The sequence below is a fragment of the Vipera berus genome (assembly GCF_964194415.1).
Source record: "Vipera berus genome assembly, chromosome: 2".
In the NCBI taxonomy this organism is placed as follows: domain Eukaryota; kingdom Metazoa; phylum Chordata; class Lepidosauria; order Squamata; family Viperidae; genus Vipera; species Vipera berus.
In genome coordinates, this window is record NC_138203.1 from 202,015,453 (window position 1) to 202,043,325 (window position 27,873).

The 27,873-nt window shown below is 38.2% G+C and overlaps 1 protein-coding gene across 2 annotated transcripts; it reads left to right on the plus strand.

Annotated features, from left to right (window-relative positions):
• The first annotated feature begins 269 nt into the window (after positions 1-269).
• TXNDC15 (thioredoxin domain containing 15) lies at positions 270-27,663 on the plus strand. 2 transcript variants are annotated; one of them, XM_081317683.1, is made up of 6 exons: positions 270-541; positions 8,134-8,566; positions 23,676-24,148; positions 25,509-25,672; positions 25,953-26,083; positions 27,398-27,663. In XM_081317683.1, exons 2-6 carry the CDS (start codon positions 8,137-8,139, stop codon positions 27,592-27,594), a joined length of 1,395 nt encoding a protein of 464 aa, XP_081173809.1. In that variant the 5' UTR covers positions 270-541; positions 8,134-8,136; the 3' UTR covers positions 27,595-27,663. The 2 variants fall into 2 exon arrangements, with proteins under 2 accessions (XP_081173809.1, XP_081173808.1); XM_081317682.1 differs by lacking the exons at positions 270-541; positions 8,134-8,566 and adding an exon at positions 22,837-23,019 and having other exon boundaries at positions 23,667-24,148.
• The last annotated feature ends 210 nt before the right edge of the window (positions 27,664-27,873 follow it).

Here is a 27,873-nt window from a genome sequence, read left to right on the forward strand (position 1 = left end):
CCGCCCCCAAAGGCGGAGGGCACAGCTCGGCGGCTCCCCGGCTCCGTCCTTTCGCCTCCCAGGCACATGTGACGCCGCGTCGCGTCGGCCCTGGAACGCGCCAGGCCAGGTTCGCCGGGCGGCTGTTCCCTCCAACGACCGCCCCAGCCAGCGGCCTCTTTCGGAGGCGTCCGCCTGCCGCTCCCTTCCTCCGCTCAGAGCAGCCGCCGCCGCTCCACCCCCGGCTCAGCCTCAGCCTCCCCCTCGCCCGCTCGCTCCCGCGGCGCAGAGAGCCAGAGCCGGAGCGCGCACGCTGCCGCCGCGGCTCCCTGCAGCTGCTTGGCCCGGTTGGCTCGGCGAGGCCCGCTCCCCCGTCCGTGGATCTTTCCGGGTCGCCTTCCTTCTCGGTCTGCCCGTCTGGGAGGAAGGCAGGAAAGCGGCGGCGGCGGGGAGGGGGCCGCAGCGCCCCGCAAGGACCGGCTCCGACCCTGGTTGAGCTCGCGCTTCCCGGACCAAGCGCCCCCCCCCTCCCGCCAGCGTCACCCCTCTCCGGATCCCACAGGTAGGAGCCGCCCGCGGGCCTGGCGTCGCCTCTCCGCCCGCTTCTTTGCATAGGCGAGCAAGATGGAGCCTCGCCCAATTGCCTCCGTGCGAGAGAAAGAAGGGAAAGAGGGCCGCCGAGCAGCGCTGCCTGCCTGCCTCCCGCGGGCGCAGCTCCTGAGAACAGGACAAGCCCACCCCTCCATTTGAGGCTGATGCCGAGGAAGAGAGGAGGAAAGCGTCTCGTGGGCCCCTCTTCCCATCTTCTCCACCTCCAGGCAGGAAGCGCGACATCCGCCGTCTGGAATGGCTTTCCAGCCTCTTGTTTGCGCCCCGTTGCATTGGAGAGGGAGGCGGTTTTGCGCCCCCCACCCCCACCCCTACTCCTTTCTTCCACCCCGGTTCTCCGGGCCCCGGAGCGACTTGCTGCCCTGTCCTTAAGTAGCGTTTGTTCTTTCGACCGAGGAGAGAGCTTCGGGAGACTAAAGTACCGTTTGCGTACTTCGGAACACTTCGAATAACTGTTGCCATTATTTTGAATCCTGCCTTTAGTAGAGGAATTGGTCGGAATCGCTACCCCGTTTGATAAGTGGAAGTCTGTTAAACAGAGGGAGAGCCTGTCCTCGTTTTAAACTATTCAGTTAGAAGTAGCAAAAAGGGAAGGGTGAGAGAACAGGTCAAAAAGGTAACTTGTTTGTTAGGTAAATTGCTTTGAATAAAGCAGAGGGCAAGTCCTAATGGTTTCGATCTGGTGGAATAGTAGCAAAACTCATTAAGTCCTGTGCCCCCGTTTCCTGATTTATTCTTCCCCCGAGCTTACAATAAAATGCTCTGTGTAGCACATGTTCTCACTCACATATCCCAATGCAATATTCCCTGTATAAATATCTTAGGAAGGCCGCTGACACTCCGGTCCTTTGGGGGGCAGTGGTGAGTGAAAGGGAAGGGTAAACTGCTGTAACAGTTCTTTGTGTTACTTATTGCTTTTTGCATTCAGCAGCCATGGGAGTCGTGCAGCTCTCATACCTACAGCATCTTTCTGGAATTTTAATTCATTTTATTAAATGTCCTATTTAATTTGTCTATTTACAAGCGGCTGCACTTTTTCTCTCCTTATTTATATTTTATACATTTCAATAAGTGCACAAATAAGGTTATAAATATTAACTTGCTAATTAAGGGTTTTAATAAACACAGCACATGTTTATTAAAACCTATTATTTACATATCTCTAGTTTTGACTCATATCTAGGTTGCGCTTTTACTGTATGTGGAATCCTTTTGATTATACATATGGTCTGAGTCTTTGTTTTTAAATATTTAGTCTACAGCCCTGGGCATATTACAGAAATAGGATCCATATGTACAGAAATCTATTGTTATTTTTCCATTAAATTTGTATTTGTTGTGCGTTTTTTTTTAAATTGGGGAGCTGTGTATTACTTTGTACTATGGAAAGAAGAATGAATATTTCTGTTCAAGATATGGCTGCAGAGTTTTTCTCCCTGAACATTCAAAGTTTCAAGGTGGCCTTTTGCTTCCTTTAAAATACTCTGGTTTTTTTCTTTTTCTCTCACCTTTTTCAGGCTCACTGTAGAATTAAAAGGCCAATAGCATCTGCAGAATATGTCTTCCACTATGCATCAGGTCTATTTTACCTCTAACACCCTTGCTCTTGTAGTGGTGGTGTACAATGATAAAAAATCAAAAGCATGTACAGATGTTAACCTTTTTAGGGAAAAGAAACATAGACCAGGCCACAAGAAAGCTGTTGAGAAAAAGTGATTCCATTCTTGGATTTTTTAATGCAAATATTCCAGCCCCTGTCTGTTTACTATATTTAAGTCCTAGGATATTGCCTGACAGAACTAGATTTAATTGGTGGCTAGATGCAAGATATCTTATATTCTTTCCCTTGAATTATATTATGGAAAAAAGAGAAGCTATAAATGTATATATTCTTCTTTTTTCTTTGAGCCAAGCTTAGCTTTTCTGATTTAATGGAAACATATGTACAAACATGTACAAAATTATTTTATTTATAATCCCTTTTCTTGCAGGAGTTCAAAGCAATATAATTAGTATTCCTTCCTCTTATTCTAGCATTGTCATCATATCCTATAAGGAAGGTATGATGGAGAGATAGTAATTGTTCCAGAGTTATTCAGTGAGTTTCCTAATGCTAATTCAGAATTCTGCTGTATTGCCATAGTGTTTTGTCCTTGTTATGAACCTAAAATATAGAAGGGTCAGCATAGGAATATTCTAAGACAAGATGGGAATACCGTATCCTCTCTTGTTTAGGACATTAGTTTTTTTTAGTTTTTTTTTAATTCCATTTATATCCCGCCCTTCTCCGAAGACTCAGGGCGGCTTACAAGCTTAGCAATAGCCTTCATTCTATGTATATGCCTGCTTATTAGGGCTTTCACACACACCCCAAGCGGCATTATTACAAAGTCAGCTTAATTTTTAAAAATAATATTGCTTAACTGTAAAAAAAATAGATATAACTCAAATTTAAAAAGTTCTGAAGCAAACAAAAGAAAAGTATATTCTGATGGGTTTTGGATCCAGATTATTATTCAATGAAATTCTGCCTCTGCAGGTCAGGAAATAGGTAGATGATCTTTATATTTCATTCTTTTCTTTGTACAACTAGTCTTCAACTTACAACTGTAATTGTAATTGAGCTTACAATTACTGTGATAATTTGTGCTGGTCATTAAGCGGGTTATCATGTAACTGTGTCCAATTTTACGTCCTTTTTGTGGTGGTCATTAATGGACGTCATCGTCATTAACTGAACTCGTTCACTACTGCCATTTTTTTACTTTAAACGAAGTAAATGCTGGTTTGGGGCAAAAGTGCTGTAAATTGTGGCCATTTCACTGGAGATACTGCAAACAACCATAAATGAGGGCCAGTTGCTAAGTACCCAAAATGTAGTCATGGGGCGGGGGGCTGTCAGAACTCAAAGCTGGGTCATAAGTACTTTTTTGGGGAGGCCTTTGTAACCTTGAATGGTTGCTAAATGACCATTATCCCAAAGATGCTTTTTCACGAGGCAGCTGGAGTTTGACCAGTTGTTAAGTTGAGAACTACCTCTGCTGCATTTTCTGAAGAGCTGTTCTGGAAAACAGTCTCTTTGGAACAGTCTGATAGATAATATAATGAATTGCTAGAGCAGAGAGGATTACAGTAGTCAAGATTGCCTTCATCTCTTCTTTCAACAGGAAATTTTATTGGATCCAGTGCTTTCCAAAATTATTCCATCTTGATTCAGTGCAGAGTTTTTAGATGATGCAGTTGTATTGTATTTCCTAGAAAGGAATATAAATTCTTCCCCCCTCCAAATATTTAGCTTTAAAATGGGATGTTGATAGTAGTATTTCTGAGAACATAATAGAGACTGATGATTTGTGTGTGTGCGTGTGTGAATGTTCTTTTGTAAAAAGGTAAAGTTTCCCCTGCACATGCGTGCTAGTCATTTCCGACTCTAGGGGCCGGTACTCATCTCCATTTCAAAGCCGAAGAGCCAGCGCTTGTCCGAGGACGTCTCCGTGGTCATGTGGCCAGCATGACTAGACGCCAAAGGCGCACGGAACGCTGTTACCTTCCCACCGTAGGGGTCCCTATTTTTCTACTTGCATTTTTACGTGCTTTCAAACTGCTAGGTTGGCAGAAGCTGGGATGAGTAATAGGCGCTCACTCTGTTATGCGGCACTTGGGATTCGACCCGCCAAACTGCCGACCTTCTGATCAACAAGCTCAGCGTCCTAACTCACTGAGCCACCGCGTCCCAAGTTCTTTTGTATGGATGTCTTAATTTATAAAGTTGTTTTTCTTTTGAGTAAATACATTGCACTGTGTCAGGCATAATTTTAGAAGAGCTTTTATTATCTAAATAAAAAACGGAATGCTTATCAAAATGCTTGCCAGCTGTAGTTCGTATAAGTCAGGAATGTCTAGTCTTGCTCAGAATGGATTGTATTGCTGTCTATTATTCTTTAGACTTGTGGGAGGGAACATTGAGGACTGGAGTTGGCAAGGGGAGGATGATAAATAGGTATGGCCAAATTTTCAGTGATAGATTTGGAACCTTCCATTTTGGGAATAGGCTAGTGTTATCTTTGGCATATTGCTTCTGCCAAATCTGTTTCGGGGATTGCAGTACAGGTAGTCCTTGATTTACAACAGTTTGTTTAGTGACCATTTAAAGTTACAACAGTACTGAAAAAAGTGACTTACGACCATTTTTACACTTCCTACCAGCATTGCCATGGTCACACGATTTATATTTGGATGCTTCACCACTGATTCATATTTATGACAGTTGCAGTGTCCCAGGGTCATGTAACCATCTTTTGCAACCTTCTGACGAGCAAAGTCAATGGGGAAGCCAGATTCACTTAACAACCATGTCACTAATTTAACAACTACAGTGATTCACTTAACAAATGTGGTAAGAAAGTAGTAAAATGGGATTCACTTAACAAATTAAACTTAATTAAGCAAATTAACTTAAAAAACTCGCTTAACAAATTTCTCACATAGCAACATAAATTCTGGGCTCACTTGTGGTGGCAAGTCGAGGACTACCTGTATTGTTTCTATGTGTTTTCTGATTTAGTATGGCAGGAAATCATACTATCAGTTTTTGGTTATTGGATTGAAAAACAGTAGTGGAGAATGCTGCAAAAAATAAAATTAGGGGTTGAGGTTGTCATCCTCTGATATAAATACTTGCATTATAGCAGCCTGCTTAATATTGCATGAACTCTGATAATCACTAAGGCTGCTACTGTATACCATTAAATATGAGTAAGCTTCATCCAACTCAGCGGGAATTATGCCTGACTGTCCTGATTTTAGTTTGCAACTCTGGATTATCTTTTTCCTCAAATTTCCTTAAGTAGCATCCCAGACAGATGATACTAATCTCTAGATGGAGTCATCCCTGATTCACTAGACCAATTAATGAAAACAATAGCTTTTCTAGGTGACACTTTGTGAGCATAATGAATGCTTCTTTGCAGCCATGACTAGACTATGTTATATTTAAGTGCAGTTTACATTTATCAGAGATGATTAGTTTGGAGGGAATTAAGACCAGTTGTGCTAATGTCTACTTTTCTATTAATCTCTCCTAACTTTCCAGTAATTACAGTATAGCAAAGTGTTTTTCAATTATGGCTGCTTGGAGTTGTGTGGATTTCAATTCCCAGAATGCTGACTGGGGAATTATGGGAGTTGAAGTCTACACATCTTAAATTCACTAAGGTTGAAAAACACTTTGCTATAGTGGATGAGAGAGATAGAAATGAAAGGATTTTTGCTTTTAGATTTTTTTTTTAAAAAGTGTTTTCTATGTCAAAAAGTCAATAATTATTGACTTTATTTCAATAATTCAGTAATTGAATTATTCTTTTCAGAACTATATAAAAGCTAAGACTTAAATCCAGCAATGGTGCTTTTTGATTTGGTTGAGATATTTAAAATGGAGAACAGGAAAGGAAATAAGTGGCAAAAAATTAACCTTCATCCTTGTTCTTGTAATAGAAGTTTCTGCTAGTTCAAAACCTGCCTTTGGAAGGTCATCATTGCATGCAAGTCTGAGGTTAGATTGCGTTAAGCCATAATGTTTAAACCAAACAGTAGCGGGCAGAAGTCTTCCTACCAACTTGGGCAAATGGCTGTCCAATTTTTTTCTTGAGACCTTCCAACAATGGAGAACCCACAACTCCGGGAGGCAAGCTGTTCCATTGCTTAATGATTCTTACTGTTCTTACTGTCAATAAATTCCTTTATTTTCAAGTATAATTGCAGGTAATCCTCGAATTATGACCACAAATGAGTCCCAAATTTTCTTTGCTAACAAAACAGTTAAGTGAAATTTCTCCCATTTTACCCCCTTTTTGCCACTTATTAAGCTAATCGGTGCAATTTTAAAATGAATCATGTGGTTGTTAAATCTGGCTTCTCCCATTTACTTTGCTTGCTGTAAGTTGCCTGGGAAGGTTACAAATTATGATCATATCACCCTAGGCCAGTGAAACTGTCATAAATACGTGCCGGTTCCAAGTGCCTGAATTTTGATCATGTGACATTAAGGGTGCTGCGCTAGTGTGAAAACTGGTCATAAGTCACTTTTTCAGTGCCGTTGTAACTTTGAATGGTCACTAAATGAATGGTTGTAAGTTGAGGACTACCTGTATTGTATTTTATATAATTATAAACCTACATGGCTCATATATTTTATACATATATAATTTATATTATAAACCTGTAATTATTGTATTGTAGAACCATGATGTATGGCATAATTAAAGTTTTATGTGAATCCTGTTAATTGTGGCTTGGTCTACAAATCATTAAGCAAGTTGTGGCTTACTGCAGTGAATGAAACCAATCTAGGTTGCTCTGGAAGATTTTAACTCCACTTTGAAGGCTCATTTAACCTGGGACTCTGTTAAGCAATATGTTTGACAAATAGCCAACTTCGTTTCTTTCTTTCTAAAACAGGCGTTCCTAAACTTTTTGCTATCATATCTCCCTTTAGTGTAAATTTAAATTTCACAACTCAAAACATCCAGACACCAAAATGAACATAAATGAACAATTCAAAATATAGTGAAACTTTTATTTTTAATTAAGACCTAAAAAACAAAAAAACCACCTTCACACTCTCTTGGATTCTGTCGCCAAAGGAGTATTCCTCACACTCTGTTATGAAACATCAGACTGAAAATTGCTAAATAATGTCTAGTTATTTTTTAGCAAATAATTTGTTATTATGAGGTATTCCTATTTTTATTCCAAAATTCTTGTAAATAACTAATGCTCATTTTAACGGTACTCTTCAATTGTACATTAAAATACTTCAGATTTGGAACTATCCAGATTTATAATTGTGTTGATCATAATTCAAGAGTTCTGGATCTTGCTAACTTACCTGAATTAAATTATGATATTAGATGTCTTAATTGAATGCTACTGCTATTCTATATGTTGAGATAATCCAGATTCCTCTTGCACATTGTTTAAAAAGTGTTAATAGCCCTGCTCACAATTGAAAAAAATTACCTGACATGTTCAGACTAGGATTATCCCAAAGTGTAAATCAGAACCCCAGAATATTAGTAATATTCCAAATGTGTGTTCAATTTTTAGTGTTGGAAACTGTAGAATTTTGATTGACAAAGGAGCCCAAGCCCCTGGCAGGATTTCAGAGGAATCGAATAATAACTTACTGGTAGTGTCCACAACAAGCAATTGCTTGATTATGAATTAATGTTTGCATTTTTATAGTACCAAAAAGAGCTTCATATCTGTGAAGCTTATTTTGATTTAGAAATTTGCTGTGAATTTAAAAGTATTTTTAATATAAAAGGTTGAGTTCATGTAGTATAAACGTGTGAAATAAACACAAATACACTAGCAATGATTTGAAATGATTTTTGTTTTAAAGCATGTGTTGGGCTGCTTTGTGTCCTATATGAAGTTCCTTACTCTTGGAAAGCATTCATAAGGGAATAAACACAATTGAATGCAAAACTAAGAATTTTTAAAATGTTATCTAGGTTTTAAACTTTTATTTCATTTTTTTAACAGAAAATGATGCATCCTGTTGCCAGTAGCAACTCCCCTTTCTGCGGGACTGGAAAAACATCTTGCCTTAATGATGACAATGGGACACCCACCGATCAGTTTGATTTATATTCCACACAGCAAACCAAGTATAGCCACACAGTTGGGCACAAGCCAATACCATGTCAGAGACAAGATGCATTAAATGAACCACATTTGCAGACCACAAGTAGCAGAAATTTAGAGACGAAAGATGAACTAAAAAAAAAGAAAAATCTCAACAGATCTGGAAAACGTGGAAGGCCTTCGGGGACAACAAAATCAGCGGGGTACAGAACGAGCACAGGTAGACCACTCGGGACCACCAAAGCAGCTGGATTTAAGACAAGTCCAGGTAGACCCTTGGGTACAACTAAAGCTGCAGGTTACAAAGTCAGCCCGGGGAGACCTCCTGGTAGTATTAAAGCTCTATCACGGCTTCCAAATCTAAGTTATACTTGTAGCAGTGCGGCTTTTCCTTACTCTGTGGTGCATAACAGAGGAGTACATGCTACTGGTGAAACAAGTAGCAAAATCAAACAACCCACTGAATAAACATGTATAGGTTGATAATATTTCTTCAGTAATCATTTTTAAATTATCTGAGTTGTGGCATGTTTTTTCACTTCTTTTGTAACTTTTTCACAACTTCCTTTTTTTTAAAAAAATATGGCATATCATAAACATACAATGTTCCTTTGTATACAAGTGGAATTCTCAGTGATGCGCTTGTGTATTTTCAAAAAGTAATTGCAAATATTCTGAGCGACAGAAAACATTGTCTAGTCATTTTAGTTATGGAGCTATTAATTCAAATAGCATATTTCCAGCTCCTTGATCTTTGAAGATCGCAAAAGATTAATACAAATCAGAATAGACTAATAGAAACCAATCATTCAGGACTGTCTTACAAGTAACAGTAGTTCTATAAATTTTGCCATGTACTTGATTATTTTTTTCTTTCTTCTTTAAATAGGAATGAGTAGAAATGAATTTTTTCCACAATTGCTGGAATTTAACACGGACCTCAGAACTTGTAGATATGTCAAAACTTCGAAGCTATATTTTTAGGAAGTTATCATTCCAGGCAGCCATTCATTGAAGTTCTATCAGTTACAAGTAATTCAAATATTTTGTTGAAGACATAGTTTGTATGCAGCACCTGTCTATTAAGTGCTATTTTTCCTTTACAGTATGGAAGTGCTAACTCTTGCAGACTTGAGTTATGGTTTATAAAGCCTAAGACTATACACAGCAAATTATAAATAATAAAATATCAGAATTTTTTAATAAATAGGTTCTTAAAAGTGCTATCAAATATGCAGTTAATAAACATAATGAAGGTTATCTCTGAGATTTTGTTCCCTTATTAGTCTAATTAATTTGAGTGATAAATAGCATAAGCAGAGTTGTAGAAGTGCCCTGTATTTTTCAAAATCTGTCAAGAAACATACAAGTTCAAAATGACTTTATAATATCTGCATAGCTGGCAGCATTTTTTTAAAAAATTAAATTAAAATATTTGGTATAATTGAAAATTATACTTTTCAGATACGTGATCTTCCCATTTTTAAAATAATTTTGTCAGTACAAAACGACTGGAGCTAAGTGAGCATATATTTACCAAAGGAAGACATTTTATGGTTCATAATTGGAAATGGTACAGATGATGCATAAGCAAGTTGTGGTTTGATGTGTTTATAGACACCCAGATATCTAACAGAATTTAGGAATATATCTATGCATGGAGGTGCAGAATGATAAATACAGTTTCTGATTTTTGTGCACCTAAAATAAATGTTCTGCATTGAGCTGGGTATGTGTTATTATTTTTAAGATTGTATATGCGTGTGTACGTATGTATGTATGAAACAAAAAGGGGGAAAGAGAGAAAAAGAAAGACTATATCTACAGTATTACACAAATTGCATTGTAATTGACCAGAAAACACTCAATATTAAATAAATTTCAAAATTCCTTTTGAACTAAAGCTATTCCAAAACTAAGTTTACGTTTAGTTCATTCTTAAATGTTTCTCTTCAGATTCACTTGAGAGAGGTTGTAAATATTTGCAACTTTCATTTGGGATAGACCTCTTTCACATTAAGTACAACAGTATTGAATTTTTTCTTGTAAGATCAATATTGTAGCCTGCTGACTTTCTGAGGACAGCTCTGATTTCAGTAATGACAACTTAAGAAATGGGTGTCATTTCGTGTCTGTTTTATCAGGAAAAAAGCAGCAAGCCTTCAGGTATTCCAGTGATGCCTAACTCGTAATGAGCTGGACTTTATCCTCTATTTTATAACAGAATGTTGAATTGCTTTGAGGGGACTTTGTATGCACTGGCAACCATGAACCTCAACAGTACTGGAAGGCTTTTTAGTCACGTAAACTAAGGCAGCTAAACTGCTACTAAATTGTTTTTGTCTTATTTTGCTCAAGCTATGAAGCTTATGTTTCCTTGAGAAACTTTGAAATGATCAGTTTTTTACTTTTTTTTCACAGAGGTGCAAGTTTTGACACAGTGCTAATGTAAGCTACCGTAATTCTCCCTCAGGACATATATTGTACTGTCTTGTTTTGTTACATTCCCCACCCCTCCCCCAAAGCTGCTTGGAGAGCAGCTGAATGTAAAATCTAAAAAAATATATGGTATACTCTTACGGCAAGATACTAATTTATCTTATGCCAGAAGTATATTTTTAATCAACTAGATTTGTTACCTTCTGTTTTTCTCATGCTACCTTTTTTTAAACTCCTCACAAATGAGTCTGTTTGACGAATCAGCGTATTGGGAGGTAAGGCAGATGCATTATTGTTCTAATGTGATGAATTGTGTATTCTGAGAAAATATATGCTAAGAAAGCAAGCAATTTATGTTTATCCATAAAGCTTCTTAATTATATCTGATGGAAAACACATCCATTAAAAATACTAGTTAAAATAGGCAGAGAGGAGAGCACTGTTGAACATTCTTGATTCCAATTGATTTTACCTTCCACTGCAGTTCATAAGGGCCATGCTATGGTGAAAACAGAAGTCAGCGATTTGAGATGTTTGAATAATAAATTCAAATATTTTTGCTACCGCTGTATATAGTCTTCTGAATACATTGTGCTTTTTTGGTACATTATCTCTCGTCATGATAAACACTGCAACAGCATGTTAATTCCTATGCTTTGTTATTACTGGGAAGAAAGAGTATCTTTCTTTCGATAGTATTGATACATGATTTGTAAAGCAAATGATAATTTTATATTCTATAAATTAATTGTACTCTACATAAGCTAGGATTGTTAATGTGTATTCACACTGCTCAAAACATCTACATGTCGTGCTTTATCTTTCTTTTGCTTAAATATAGATATCTGTTGTATCTTTTGATAAATAAGCATTAATAGGGACCTATACTACTTAAAAGACAGAAAAAATGCTGTTTACTTTCTAACTAACTTTACATAAACTATAGAACCAAATAATTTTACTACTATTTTTTAAGTCTTGCACTGGATATGTTCAAAATTATCGTATAAGCAGTACTTTCTAAATACCGTTTTGTCTACTACACCAAGAATCACTTTTGTTTCATAACTTTTTAAGGTTACTTATTACTGATCGGGATCTTTGTTCAACAATGGGCCATTTTTAGTCACAGGAAATCCAGGAAAGTAATATATATGGGATGGGAAATTCCATGACCAACAAGGCAAGAGGGATTGCTGTCAGGGCATTAAAAAGAATTTGAAAGGCAAAAACTTTCAGAATGAGAACTCTATACTTATTCCCTAAGTTGTCATTCTACTTTATATCACTGTATATACAATGCAGCAGCATGTAGTTCACTAACTACAGTTGTTTGCAATCAAAGCTTCTAGACTTGCTTATACCTAAATGCTTTTTATTATACATATAATATAGTTCATTATTATAATGAAAATATTAGAACATGCCCTTCCTTTTGGTCTCCTCTCCCAAACAGATAAATTTAAGTTCTGCAATGTGTAACCAATTTCATCTTGAAAATTATGATAGCATAACATTTTTTAAAATATATATATATTTAAATACTGTAGGCTATTTTAAGATTTTCACTTTCACGACTTGCTTTTCCATGGACAGGTTATTTTATTAGAAAAAAATCATTAATACCATCATCCTGTCTTCTGGTATAAAAAGTCTGATTAGGTAACTGTGTTTGTTCTTACATCCATGAACCTTGGCTACTCATGTGCAATTGTCTGTATGGGAATGGAGTAGTATTCATGAACTGTACTTATGTCATCATTTGGATGTATATTTATTAATAAAGTAATTACTTTAAACACAAAATGTTTCATTCTTGCCATATATTGCATCTGTCTTTCATAAATTTCATAAATGTCTTAATTTTATAAAATAATGCAATAAATTTACTAGCCTACTTAAGAGAATGAAGAACTGTTAATCACTTGGTGTTTTCATTGTTTTATGCATAAAAATATTGAATTAAATTCTTTAAGTTTTTCTTTTGTTCTGCTCCTCATAACTTCTTATGTCTGATTGAAGGACAGTGTCCACAAATGTTACTGGCTATTGATTTTGGTGACAATCTAATTAATATTATTTGTATGTACATGTGTGTGACTAGGTCTGGGTGACAGCAAAAGTGTGAATGTATTTTAAATGTATCTTGTATTTTAAATCTGGAAATCAATTGAGTGGTGAGGGGCTGAATACCATGGTAAACATGTGACCAAAAATTTAACAGTTGATTATTTAAAAGTAATGGACCAATATTTAATTTAATATTAATCTTTCATTTTAAATATATATTCACTTTTTAAAATATTAAAATAGGCTGTCAATTGTTAGTTCCATGGCTAATATGAACCTTTTGCTTAAAAAAAAGTGCACTCTTCCTTTACTAAACCCTTTCAGAAATATTGTAATGTCACAAAACAGAAATTTTAGTGGCATTTCTTTTTAGATTCTTCATTAGAATAAGAGGGATAATTTTTAATTTAATTTTAATGTGTCTTTATGTCTTACAGCAGTAGATTGGCCCTGTAACTTTTAGAGTTGCATTACATCCTATGGAGAAAAGAGACTTTGTTCTTTGCTCAAATACATTATTTGCATGCAGAACATCCTGGATTTTATCCCTGGCAGTTCCATTTAAGACTGGATAACTCTCCTATCTTAAATGCCAGAGAGCTGCTGCTCAATGAGTGTCCTAAAATAGATACATACACCATTTTTGATTTGTTACACAATACTATGAAAAAGCCTCTTGCATTTAAAATCTGAAATAGTACAGACATATATTAAGCTATATGTGTACACACACACACACACACACACACACACACACACACACGTATGCACGCTTAAGGTTGACTAGAAAATTAGAATCCAGAAAATAAATTAATCTTTTCAAGCTTTTCTTATAAGAGGAACCTTTTGTTTATTGTTACTTTGTCTCACAAAGTACTGTGTGCGTCATTTAGTGGTGGAGGCTGCCATGGAATAATTCAGGTGTTCCATCAGTTGAATATAGCTCCTAATGTTTATTTGCCCTTCGGACATTTGCAGAGGGTGAAAATAATCCCTGATATAAATTGAAGCCTATGTGCCATTCTTCGTGCTTAAGAGGCTTATCAAGATCAACAAAATTTGGCATTCTGTTGGGGCTAGTGCTGCATTCAGGGTGCTCTTGTGGGGAACTTCGCTTAATTCCTTTCCCCTCTCAAAAACAAACTTGCAACTGGGACCTCCCCCGGCAGCAACCTTGTATGAATGCACAATTTGCAGACCAAGTTGCAACAGCCCTGCATTCCATAATCTTAAGGCTACACATTTTCTTTCCCCATCCCTTCCTGTTTTTTAATGATTGGTAGGGAGGCTTCTAGCATAGCACTTCACTAAAATGTTTATAGATGGGAACAATACAGAAATTTCAAGGTAAGCCAGTGACTCAATGCTAATTTCCAAGATATGTCAGCAATAAACATACAGGCTCACATACTAAGACTTAAAACATACTGTTATATTAGCAGGAGTGTATGTTTGGGGAAGGTAAGAATCCCAAGATAGATGCTTTTGACAACCCTGAAGAAATAATACTTTTAGATAGATTTTAAATATTTTTAATGAAGCAATGCTACTTACAAATGTCATATTATTTCAATATCTGTACTGTTAGAACTGCACCTATGGAAATGATTGGAAAATTTAAAACTTTAAAGCTGATACCAAAATAACACTAAATCAATAAACATTTTTGTTCTCAGTATGCACAAATATTTATACTGTCACAACTTGGTATAAGAATGATGATCCTTTCCCACCCTGTTACAGAAATACCTAATCCAAAATAGGTAATGCCCAACAGTGTTAACTAAGAAATGTACTTTCCTTTGCACGTGTTAAGACACTGGCTTTGAAAGAAACACAGCAAGCTTAGCTCTGGTACATACAAAGGAAGAGTTGTCCACTGGAAGCACCATAACAGACTGTTCAGCTGGTGGCGAAAACATCTTTGCCACATTCCAAATGAATGGCAATGTGTTCTTTTGGTTTCTAGACAGGACCTCTGCTCAGTGAAGAATACTGTATAACCTATTCATGGGACAGACTCCAGATCTGCCACCTATTTTATACTGTTCATGACAGCTATTATTCTGATGACCAAAGAGTTGGTTGGGAGTCCTGTGAGGCTTTGATAGGTAATTACTTGGGTGCTTTATTAATAGCAATAGTTGCTTATTTAATGATCGATTGTTCAGTCATTTATTCAAATTCTAATGCTACACCCTCACCGAGTGTTTCAGGATGTTTTATAGAGCATTAACATAGCAGCAGTAGTGAAAGTAATATAAATATCACAATAATAGAAGCAACCATGCAAGGGGAAAAAGACAGACTCAACATACACAACGTGAATGAGTTCATGCCTTATCCCAGCCAAATGTCTATGAGAAAAGACCTTCTCATAGGAGACCTTGAAGGACAGTGGGGCTGGGGCGATATGTAATGGGGAAGGTGCTGTTCTAAAGGATAGGTTAGTAACACAGAAGGTGTATCTTTTAGGTTCCATAAGATTTATGTATTGGATTTTTATATATATATATATATATATATATATATATATATATATATATATATATATATATATATATATATATATATATATATATATATATATATATATATATATATATATATATATTGTTGCTGTTTTACAGCAACAATATTATGTTTGTTTGTAACTGCATTTTAAAATGATATATATAAAAAACTACTCAGAACTCCACAAGCAAGGTCTAAGGGTCCTATGAGCTCTGGGGAGATGCTCTTCCCAGAGGGCAGGAGCCATGACGGAGAAGAAGTTGAAATGACCTGGAATACAAGTGCACAAGATGAATCTACAGAAAGGCCTTCCTGGCTACAGTTACTGTATTACTTGCTTCTCAAGCAAGACCTATGAATCCAGAAGGACCCCCAAATTGAATAAAGGTACTCCTCAATTATGACAATTGGGACTGAAATTTACATTGCTAAGCTACGGCAATCAGCAGTCCCCATTAAATGAAAACTGCAGGTTGTTAAATGAGGGCCTCACATGACCATGACTTGTGACTCCCTGCCAGCTTTCCACAAAGTTAGTGGGGAAGATGCCTGACAGTTGCAAATCTCAGGTAGTTTGCCAGCAGGTCCAACAGCAGGTGAGTACTAAATAGGCAAGGAGGTGCTGTGGTACCACGAGTGCACATGAGCTGGGGAGAGGTTGCTGTGGTGGCATGTGAGTGCATGTGGGCATGGGCTGGCTGCAGTGTTGCAGTGTGAGCATCCTATAGCATACAAGATCCCTTATCCCATATCCATACTCTGTCAGGAACTCCTCTGGAGTGGCTAGAGCAGGGGTAGGCAACCTTGGCTCTTTTATGACTCGTGGACTTCAACTCCCAGAATTCCTGAGCCAGCTGGCTCAGGAATTCTGGGAGTTGAAGTCCACGAGTCATAAAAGAGCCAAGGTTGCCTACCCCTGGGTTAGAGTGACTTGTAGCCTTCTCTGGCAGCTCTCCCATTGACTTTGCATATGGAAGCCAGCAGGGAAGGTCGCAAATAGCAAGCATGTGTCTGTGGGACACAGCAATCATCATTAAGTGTAAGTTGGTTGTCAAACACCTGGATTGTGATGCTGTGGCCATGGGTGTGTGTGTGTGTTATGATGCCTGAGCTTTGAAGACTGATCGTAAGTAACTTGTATTCAGTGCTGTTGCAACTTCAAATATTCCCGGAATGAGTGGTTGTTAACTGAAGTCTACCTGCACCTAGTCCAATCTGGGAAAGTGCAGTTCCATCCAGAACTAAAGTTGGAAAATCCCTGGAAACAGACAGTTCATGCCATGAACAACAAGCTACTCAATCTTATTACTTTGACAGCATCACTTAATTGGCTAGGCATTGAGACCTACAACTGGTATCATTGGCATATTGATGATACTTGACTGCATACATCCACTCCTGTGCTCGGCAGCTGGACCACAGCCAACTGGCAACAAATATGAACAGATCCGTTACATGAATCCTTGAGGTGCGCCCATCACTACCTGAGCGATTGTATTCTGGACCAACTGTAGTTTCTGAATGCTTTTCAAGAGTAGCCCAATGTAGTTCAACAAAGATGTGACTAAGGCCTAAATTGAAATGAGTAAATTATCATGGCAGGAAAGTTTGTTAATGGTATATAAGATGTTTTGGCCACAGGTATCTTCTGCTCCTCAACCTGGAGTTATACGTCCAAGGAGAATCAATCCCAAATTGCAAACTACTGAGGAGAGTAAACAATGGAATCTCCAGGACAGCATCATGTACTTAGTCACAAGTTAAGATACACAACTGGATATCGTCAATATAAGCATGTTAATTAATGTCAGCACACAGGTGAAATCTGACTCCATGCCAATGTCTGATCTCATCCAATGGTTTCATGTATAGCTGATGTTGAATAGGAGCATGTCTGGCTTTGCAGCATCTCCCTCTTAAAAATCCAAGACATAATCTGTCTCCATGATCGGAACCCTTTCTTCAGAAAAGACAACCAGCATAATAGAGTGTTCCCTGCTTCTAGATCTTGGAGATGGCTTAAAAGGACATCATGACCAATGGCACTGAAAGCCACTGAAACATTAAGCAAGACCAGAAAAGTTGTACTTTTCCTGTAGGTGCAGTCAATACTGTCTCTCTGCTGATAAAGGGCCTGAAACTGGACTGAACCATAACTTTCATTTCCTCCCAGGCCAATTTAGTTCTAGTCCATCCAATTTCTTCACAGAAAGAAGTAATGGAGACAAGTCAATAATTGTCCAGCGCAACTGGATCAAATGATGGCACACTACTGCCACTTTCAAGGAAGGGGTTATTATATATTATACCCTCTCTTAAGGACACATTTACTACTGCATCAACCCAGATCCCCATGAGCTGACTGCTGATAGCAAGCAGAAGTGGTGATGCTGAGGTTAGCTGACAAGTTATTATGTTCAAAACTGAATATATTTAATGGATATACTTTTCTAGAAACACAAATGCACTGAGAAGATGAAGAGCAGAACATCACCTGTGGAATGTATCTTTATCACATAGCTACAAAAGGTATGATAATGCTATTTACTGAAAATTGTAGAATATAAAAAGACAGCTACCACTTTTTCATGTTTGAAAGTGCTAATCTTTTTCATGTTTGAAAGTGCTAATCTTTGTTGCTGTGACTTGCAAAGTAGGGAACACCTTTTAGCTGCATGATCCAATTGCTTGCTGGGAACTCTAATCCTGGACTTATTAGGAAGCAGAAAGTTCTCCCCCACCTGTCATCAATCTGAGCCAAGCACTTGAGAAAACTGCATAATACAATTCTTGCCAAAATAGACTCTTCAAAATGCATTTTGGAGGAGGGGTTTTCTGGGGGAGTTTCTGCATATCATTTGAAGTGTACCCAAAGAGTGTGCAAAGGCATTTAATGCAGAATGCTAAGACTCAGAATTACATTTAAGAGAAATTACTTATTTATTTTGCAAACAGAAAGGGATTTAGGTTCCATCCTAAATGTGGACTCTGCAGTGGGTGGGGAAACACATGAGTTGTAGCCCAATGCAACAAAAATGGAGTAGATTAATAGCTATACTTCCTTAGTAGTAGCCTACTTATTGGGCTCTCTAGTTGCCTTGGATTTCAATTTCTAGATGTGAACCAGCGTGATAGAATTCTCAGAGTGGCAGTCAATATAGATGAAAGACAACCAATTAAGGAAAGCTGTTCAAAAGGAAATGGGTCATTAGTTTATTTAACGATAGGGGAATAGAATTAGGGAATGTCATGCCATAAACTGTGACATACTATGAATGTCTACATCAGGGGTGTCAAACTGCAGGCCCATGGGCCGGATGCATCCTAGTGAAACCGCGCCCACCTCATTGCCGGCAATGGCAAAAAAGTTGCGATATGTAGCAACACGTCAGGTGAAGTTGCGAGTTTGACACCCCTACACAAAATGGAGCCCCATTAAGCTCAATTGCATTTACTTCCTAGGAATTAACCATAGGATGCTTATTTTGTTGTTGTTGTTGTTGTTAGTTGCGAAGTCGTGTCCGACCCATCGCGACCCTATGGACAACGTTCCTCCAGGCCTTCCTGTCCTCTACCATCTTCTGGAGTCCATTTAAGCTCACGCCTACTGCTTCAGTAACTCCATCCAGCCACCTCATTCTCTGTCGTCCCCTTCTTCTCTTGCCCTCAATCTTTCCCAGCATTAGGCTCTTCTCCAGTGAGTCCTTCCTTCTCATTAGGTGGCCAAAGTATTTGAGTTTTAGCTTCAGGATCTGGCCTTCTAAAGAGCAGTCAGGGTTGATCTCCTCTAGGACTGACTGGTTTGATCGCCTTGCAGTCCAAGGGACTCGCAGGAGTCTTCTCCAGCACCAGAGTTCAAAGGCCTCAATTCTTTGGCGCTCAGCCTTTCTTATGGTCCAACTTTCACTGCCATATATTGCAACTGGGAAGACCATAGCCTTGACTATACGCACTTTTCTTGACAGGGTGATGTCTCTGCTTTTTAGTGTGCTGTCTAGATTTGCCATGGCTTTCCTCCCGAGGAGCAAGCGTCTTTTAATTTCTTGACTACAGTCCCCATCTGCAGTGATCTTGGAGCCCAGGAAAATAAAATCTGTCACTACCTCCATTTCTTCCCCATCTATTTGCCAGGAATTGAGAGGGCCTGATGCCATGATCTTGGTTTTCTTAATGTTTAGTTTCAACCCAACTTTTGCACTCTCCTTCTTCACCCGCAACAAGAGGCTCTTTAGTTCTTCTTCACTTTCTGCCATTTAGTAGTAGTAGTAGGATGCTTATTTAGTAGTGCTGAATTCCATGGCATTACTGTGTGGGCATGCACTCAAGGTCTTACACACATTAAACTAGAATGTGGTTCATTATTGAAGTTTAACCTTATTAATTTAAATTAGTACCATCACCATTTGCTGTGGATATTGGCAGTGTTGCAAAGGAAAGGTAAATGAAGTTAATGGAACTTCAGTGTGACATAATTTTGGGGCAAAAGGAAATGAAAGTATTTAAAAGTGTCTTACTAAAAAGATTCTCCAAGTTACTTATTACTTCCACAAGAAACCTAGCAATATTTGAATGGACATATACATATGTGTATTTTTCTCATCTGTAATAATTAATACTCAAAGCTAACTGATGAACATTTGCAAGTAACAGTGAGATTGAATTTTGTGAGAGCAAGGAAGATGATCATGATAGAGACAAGTCAGACCTGTTGCTAAAAGAATGAGAGGAAAAACATAGCTTAAGTTCAAAACAAACCGAAAGAATGCAGAAACTGCTCAGACACCGCCCTAATTCACACGGATATATGAAGTGGAGAAAGTTCAGCACAATCAGACTTGCAAGATTCTGTTATAATAGCCATTCCCAATAAAAATAATATTAACATTCCTGTGGAGTTGATTCCTGGTCTGGATTATCTAGCTGACAATTTTTTATCTTGATATAAAACCAAATTTAAATGTTCCAGTTAACAAAAAATGCTGTCAGTTAAATAGTCAAAATGCTCAATTAATAGCTCTATTAAATGTCTTAATTTAATGTCTATTTAATGTCTTAATATTAAGATGTCTTAATATGATTTTGTTATACTTATTTCATTTTCATTTCTTACATATTTAAAAATTTTCTGTCATTGTATAAGTGTTGCAGCCCTCAGTCTAATGAAGCAGTCCTCAGCTATCCCTCTTGTTAATTTGAGACTGAAACCTGTATTATAACATTGTGGAAACATTGCTTATAGGAAAAGAGATGCTTTAAAAAATAGGTTTCACATGAATATCACCAGTTATTTTCCTATTTTTTTTCTTTTATGGCACGCACTGAAGTTTCTGCCCTGTACATTTTTGTTTCAGTCAATGAAATCCAATTTTATTCATATTTTTTCATATTAGGGTAATATAGCAAACACTGATCACCACATCAATTTACTAAGCATTCACCCTGTATAAAGCTGGTACCGGGTTTTAAATAAGGGAAGGTTGCCAAGCACAAAGTAAATACATATTTATATGTGGTCCTCAACTTATGACCACAACTGAAACAATTTCCATTGCTAAGGAAGGCAGTTAAGTGAGTCATGCCTGATTTTATGACCTTTTTTGCTATGGTTGTTGAGCAAATCACTGCAGTTGTTAACTGAATCGTGCAGTTATCAAAGTGAATCTGGCTTCCACCATTGACCTGTTTGTCAGAAACCTGGTAGGAAGGTTGCAAATGGTGATTGCATGGCCATGGGACACTGCAACCATCATAAATACAGACTGCCAAGCATCCAAATTTGATCATGCAGCTGTAGGGATGCTGTGACAATCTTAAGAACAAGGACTGATTATATGTCACTTATTTCAGTGCTATCATAACTTTGGACTGTTGCTGAATGAATGGTTATATGTTGAGAACTAGTACAGTATTTCTACAAACTCAGCATAAGATTTTATTTTTATTTTAATTCCATTAAAATGAGGACCCAGATTGTTGGGGGCAATTAAGCTGACTTTGTAATAATGCCGCTTGGGGGTGTGTGTGAAAGCCCTAATAAGCAGGCATATACATAGAATGAAGGCTACTGCTAAGCTTGTAAGCCGCCCTGAGTCTTCGGAGAAGGGCGGGATATAAATGGAATTAAAATAAAAAAAAATAAGATAGTATCTCCATATCCACTTTTTCCTTTTTTTTGGTAAAAGACTAACTTTGGTGTAACAACAAATTATTCTATGATGTAAAAACTGAGCACTGATGTCATCTGCAGTTTATAGGGTTGCACAGTGTTTGTTTTAGTTTTATGCTCTCAGTGGGTTAGGACGCTGAGCTTGTCAATCAGAAGGTCGGCAGTTTGACGGGTCAAATCCCGAGTGCTGCGTAACAGAGTGAGCACCTGTTACTCGTCCCAGCTTCTGCCAACCTAGCAGTTCGAAAGCACGTAAAAATGCAAGTAGAAAAATAGGGACCACTACGGTGGGAAGGTAACAGTGCTCCGTGTGCCTTTGGCATCTAGTCATGCCGGCCACATGACCACTGAGACGTCCTCAGACAAGCGCTGGCTCTTCGGCTTTGAAAGGGAGATGAGCACCGGCCCCTAGAGTCAGAAACGACTAGCACGCATGTGCGGGGGAACCTTTACCTTTACCTTACATTATTTTAAATTAACTTTTATTCAGTTGGAGTCTTCTGGAGGGGGTGTGTTTAAATAAATAAATGCGCGGCAACCTGTAGCAACCACCAAAATACTTATATAATGTGAAATCACAGCTGGACTTCTTTACCATCCTTGAAAGCTATCTCTAAAAAGGGTTCTCTTTATGAGCGGCAAGAAACCAAATCACGGTAGTGTAATGGTAAGTCAAAGTATAGGTTTTCGTTAATTTTTGCTCGGGATAAGCGGGATTTAAACAAATCAGGCAACAGGGCAACTTTGGTATCTACCTATGCTGACATCGTAAGAAAAATACTATGCGATCTGACCCTAGTGCTCTTCGGTATCGTGAGGTCCTCTTGATCAAAGCCACTTGTCTCAAACGGTAGGGACCCTTGCCTGAGCAGGCGGGGTTGACTAGAAGACCTCCAAGGTCCCTTCCAGCTCTATTCTGATGGAAAGACGGAAGAGCAAGATCAACACGAGTAGCTACAAGAAGATGGACGAAGGGTGCTCTTAGCCAACTTTTCTGCCCCCACATCCCGCAGAGTGAATGTGAGGAACCAGATTCCCGACAGGGTTTCCAACATTGAGCCATTCCTTTCTCCTTAGCAATTATAATACTAATTGGAAAAAGAAGCGCTTTTCACGAGGAAAATAAGTGAATGTCAAATTTTTATTAAAACTCCTTCGGGCTTTGCTTCCTTCCTTCTGAGGCTAGAACAGGGGTAGGCAACCTCGGCTCTTTTATGACTCATGGACTTCAACTCCCAGAATTCCTGAGTCAGCTATGCTGACTCAGGAATTCTGGGAGTTGAAGTCCATGAGTCATAAAAGAGCCGAGGTTGCCTACCCCTGGGCTAGAATATCCGGGTTGCGGACAAAAGAAGAGCCAGCCCAGCCCTTTCACGCCGGCTTCCCTTGGCGCTGCCAAACCGGAAGCGGAAGTTCAAACGGAAGGCCTCGTTTGGTGGCTGGCTCCCTTTTGCTGGGGGCTTTGCCGGTGTTTGGTGGGCGTGGGGCGGAGGAGAGCGGCCGGTCCCCCTCCCTTGCGAGGAGGATGCTCTTGTCCTCGCGCGGGTGGGGGCGGCGCCTCGGGGTGGTCTGGCTGCTCGCGTTCCTTGTGGCAGGTGAGGAGGGGGTTCGGTTGCCATGGCAATGCTGGGTGGTGGGGAAGGAGCGAATAGCCCGGAGGAAAGAGCTGCTTTTAGACGCGCTTGCCGGTTCCGGTGGCTTCTTTGGCCTCCTTGTTTCCTGGGGGTTTCCCCCCCCCCCGACGTGAGTGGGGAAAGAGGCAAAGGAGCTCCTTCTGCTGCTGCTTTCCGAAGTATGATGCAGATAGGGCAGGGGTAGGCAACCTCGGCTCTTTTATGACTCGTGGACTTCAACTCCCAGAATTCCTGAGTCAGCATAGCTGACTCAGGAATTCTGGGAGTTGAAGTCCACGAGTCATAAAAGAGCCGAGGTTGCCTACCCCTGAGATAGGGCGAACCAGATAGCAAAAAAATTATTCCGCTCGCAATCTAGTAATGCACCGTATCAGAAGAATTTTCAGAAGTCTGCATTTCCGTGGTTTTCAATTTTGCATTGTTCTTCTCTCTCCTGAAATAAAGGCTATTATGCACTTCTGGTGTTAAAGAGAATAAAGCAAGGCAAAAGTGCCTAATCAGATTCTCACTTTGAGCAAATTAAGGATGTGTGGTTAGGCTGCATGAAAGTTTAAACGATGTGAATTTCTCTATATACCTACAGCCATGTATGTATGTGTGTTTTGTAGCAGAAACAGATGAAACTTCTGACCTGCTATCAGAAGAGTTAAGTGAAACTTCCCTACCATTAAATCAGGAAAGCAGTTCTGTCCATTCAAGCAGCGATGGACATCGAGAATCGGTACAGTACAGGACTGCAGAAATTGCTGATGCTATGATGAGTGGTAGCCTTCTTGCCGACCATCATGTCCTATTGTCAGTTATTCCAAGTGACACAAAGGAGTCACATCTCTCTGAAGCAGACACTGGTACTTGTGATGCAGCAGCAGAGGGCGAATGCAGTACGAATAACATGGCATCTGTATCTCAACAAGTGTCACATGCACAAGAGCCAATAGTACATCCACCGGTAGCGTTGGAAGCAGTGCATCCTTCATTAGCAGAGGACTCAAATAACACAGATGGTATGAAAACCCCAAAAGTGAACTGTGAAGAAAGAAACATTACAGGAATGACAAATTTCACATTACAAATTTTGAATATTTCCCAAGTAGGTGACAAGTATTCTGATGAATTTCTCCTTAAAAGTTAAAAGTTGGTCTTGTTTAGGTGCAGCTAAAGTAGGCTCTGGATAGGATTACACCTGTGTTCTTTAACATTGGCAGCTTTAAGATGCATGGACTTCAATTTCCAGTATTCTTCATTGCTGGCTGGGGGATTCTAGAGATGAAGTCCACACATCTTAAAGTGGCTACAGTTGAGAAACACCAGACTAGAGTAAAAAATGTGTCTGCTTATGCTATTACAGTGCTTACTTGTTTAATGTGCATGCTGTTGAATCTGTTTCATTCAAGTGTAATGGAGCGACAGTATTCTATTAAGAAAAGGAGCTAATGAACTGGATTGGGAAATTGACTTCACATAACAAACTGAAATGGTTATTCAGTTAATCCCTATTTGGGTTAAATAAAACATTAAATAAAACAATTTTGTATATAAATATATATATATTTCATTTTTTTACTGTCAGCATTCTACAGAACACATTTCTGTGTAACTAGAGAGGTGTAACCAAGTAAAGTGATTATGACACTAAAGATGTTGGATTCTATTTTGTTTTTTAAACTTTTTTCATCAAATCTGAAAATTGGTATTTCAATTGATGCCAATTTTAATCTCTTAGGAATGCATTGTTGCTCCTAAAATTGTTAAGAAGAAAAATGTCTATGAAGGATAGCACTTATTTCATAGAATGTTTAACTGAGATATCAGAACAAGCTTAGTTATTTCTGAAAAATTATTAAATTAATGGAAAATAAAGATGTGAATTACAGCTTGTTCAATAGGTGAATGTCATCTGAAATATTGTAGGCAAAGTAGTTCTGCCTACTGGTTGCTATTCTAAAGGCGTTTGGTTGCCTTCTCTGTGAACAGACTACTGGATTTAGATAGTTTTTAATTTGATACAGCACACTTTTTCTTGTGTTACATTATTTGGATTTAAGGAATGTGGATTTCCTGTTATGTGTTTACTCTTGAAATCTATTGTCGAAATCAAACTATCACAAGATTTTATGGAGTTGATTGTGTCTATGTTCTTGCAGGAAACCATTCAATAGCTGATATTTAAAATATTTAATAAACTAGCTGGCCAGTATGCATGTTTACTTTTGAAATTAGGAAATTAAAGCTCTCAAATTCATTCTACCTGTAGTCATGAGAATATGTGGTCGCTAAAAGTTGGCAATGACTTAATGGTATATAATTATCATAATTCATACTGTGGTTACTGTTCAAGTTTGAAACATGTTTTATAATGGAACGGCTAGTTAGCGCTTTCATAGAGACACTTCATTGCTTTTCTGAGTAGAACTTGTTTTTTTAAATTAAATTTTCAATCTCTATTTTAGGATTTAATGGAATTTTTAAATCCAAATGGCAGTGACTGCACCTTGGTCTTATTTTATACCCCTTGGTGTCGTTTTTCAGCCAGTTTGGCTCCTCATTTTAATTGTCTGCCACGAGTGTTCCCAACACTAAATTTCTTGGCCTTGGATGCCTCCCAACATAGCAGGTAAATTTTATTATTTTCTGAATGATAATTGTTAAGTTTATTTTATACATTGTAACATGTGTTTACAATAGTAGTAATGTAATAAAGTATTAATAACACCTAACGGCAGAGAATGCTTTCTGACCACCCACTGCTTTCTACTCCAGGACCTTCATTTTTGTGTGTGTGTGTGTGTGACATAGTGGTTCTGGTTTAATGAAGAGTAACGGAGAGTTAGTTTTTATAAATTTAAATGAGAAATTTGTTTAGCAACATTTATCCTTCTACTTTACTCTTGCAGTTTATCAACTCGGTTTGGAACTGTGGCTGTTCCTAACATCCTCCTTTTTCAAGGTGCTAAGCCAATGGCAAGATTTAACCATACAGATCGAACTCTGGAAACACTGAAAGCATTTATTGTTAATCAGACTGGTAAGATGATCTATGAATCTGGAAAATTCATAGCTTGATATAAACCTGTCTTACTCTAGTGAATATTTATTTTATTAACTCCAGGAACATTGTTTTGCCCCCAGTTAGGAAGGTACTAGAAAGCAGTTTTATTATTGATCAAGACATGAAATTTTGGATGAATACAAAATAAGGTTGCAGTCCTAGCTAGACAAATAATATTCTACTTCTGACAATTTTGGTACTGTTGAGGATCTTTACAACCTGTCATTTGTTTCTCAGTAGCCTTATTTGGATAATATAACCATACCCTGGCATCAAGGGTCAATGTTAATATCATACTATAATATGGATATTAGTTACGCACATATATTTCAGTTCCCCTATGATAGCAGGAGTTGTTTCTGGTTCTTTGCATTATTTGGGGATTGAATTGTGGTGGCACAGTGGTTAGAATGCAGTACTGCAGGCTACTTCTGCTGACTGCCAGCTGCCTGCAGTTTGGCAGTTTGATTCTCATCGGCTCAAGGTTGACTCAGCCTTCCATCCTTCTGAGGCTGGTAAAATGAGGACCCAGATTGTTGGGGGCAATATGCTGACTCTGTAAACCGCTTAGAGAAGGCTGTAAAGCACTGTGAAGTGGTATAAGTCTAAGTGCATATTCACTGAAAGTGAATGCAAGAAAGGTTTTGTTTTTTTGTAGATATTTCTCTTCATGTTAACAAGGAAAAAAACCATGTTTTCTTAGCTTTCCTTTATCCACAATAGAGGGTAAAGCAACTTCTATCTCTACATGCTGTAGCAAACAATTAGCAAATAAAAGCTAAGATAGAAATAAACTTACGGTACCAAAAGAGGCAGTATATTTTATCAGGAATGTTTTAAATAAATAAAATATTTTTCTTTATTGCCTCTTGAAGGAGAGAAGATATCAAGGCACTATCCCATTTACTGATATGTTTTTAGACTAGGATGTTTGCCTGTTTATTTTTGTCATCTTCGCCTGGTAATATGAAGAGATAAAACAGGCTAATCAACTATTATGAAATTATAAAAAGACAAGCTTATTTGAGGCTGCAAGAGTTCTTAATGAATGAAATGGAAATAGAGCAGCCCACAAAGAATCAAATATGTGATATTAATAGTTTTACTGGAAATATATTTTTATTTCAGTGAATAAATTTTAAAGTATAATAAACGTCTTATCAGATGATAATTAGTATGCTACAGTCTAAATTTCAAACTAGAAAATGGAAGTTTATCCATGCAAATAGCTAAGTATGATTTATAATGCTTCATTTTGCATCAAAGTAATAATTGGATATTTCATTTCAGGAATACAACCTAAGTCTGATGTGATGGTGAGCGTGGAAGACCATGTTGGTCCCCTGCCTAGCACACTGAGTAAAGGAATAGATTGGCTCCTCTTATTTTCTTTATTGTTTCTTATCAGTTTCATCATGTATGCTACTATTCGGACAGAGAGCATCCGTTGGTTAATACCTGGTCAAGATCAGGAGCATCAGGAGTGAGATGTGATTTAAGGACTATCTGCTTTTAGAATAAGTTGATAAACTTGTGAATTCTTCACGTCTTGTGAACTGGAGTCCTGTTATGTTTATCGCATATTAAAAATGGCACAGTATCATTCAGAAGAAATTTCTTAACATACCACAATGAACACTGTAGTTGGTTAATTAAATGGTGATGGGACAGCTTTACCCTATAGAATCTGTACTCTGCAGACTCCACGTTTAATGAAAAATAATATATATTTTTTAAAAAGTGGCCTGATAATTTTGATAGAATAT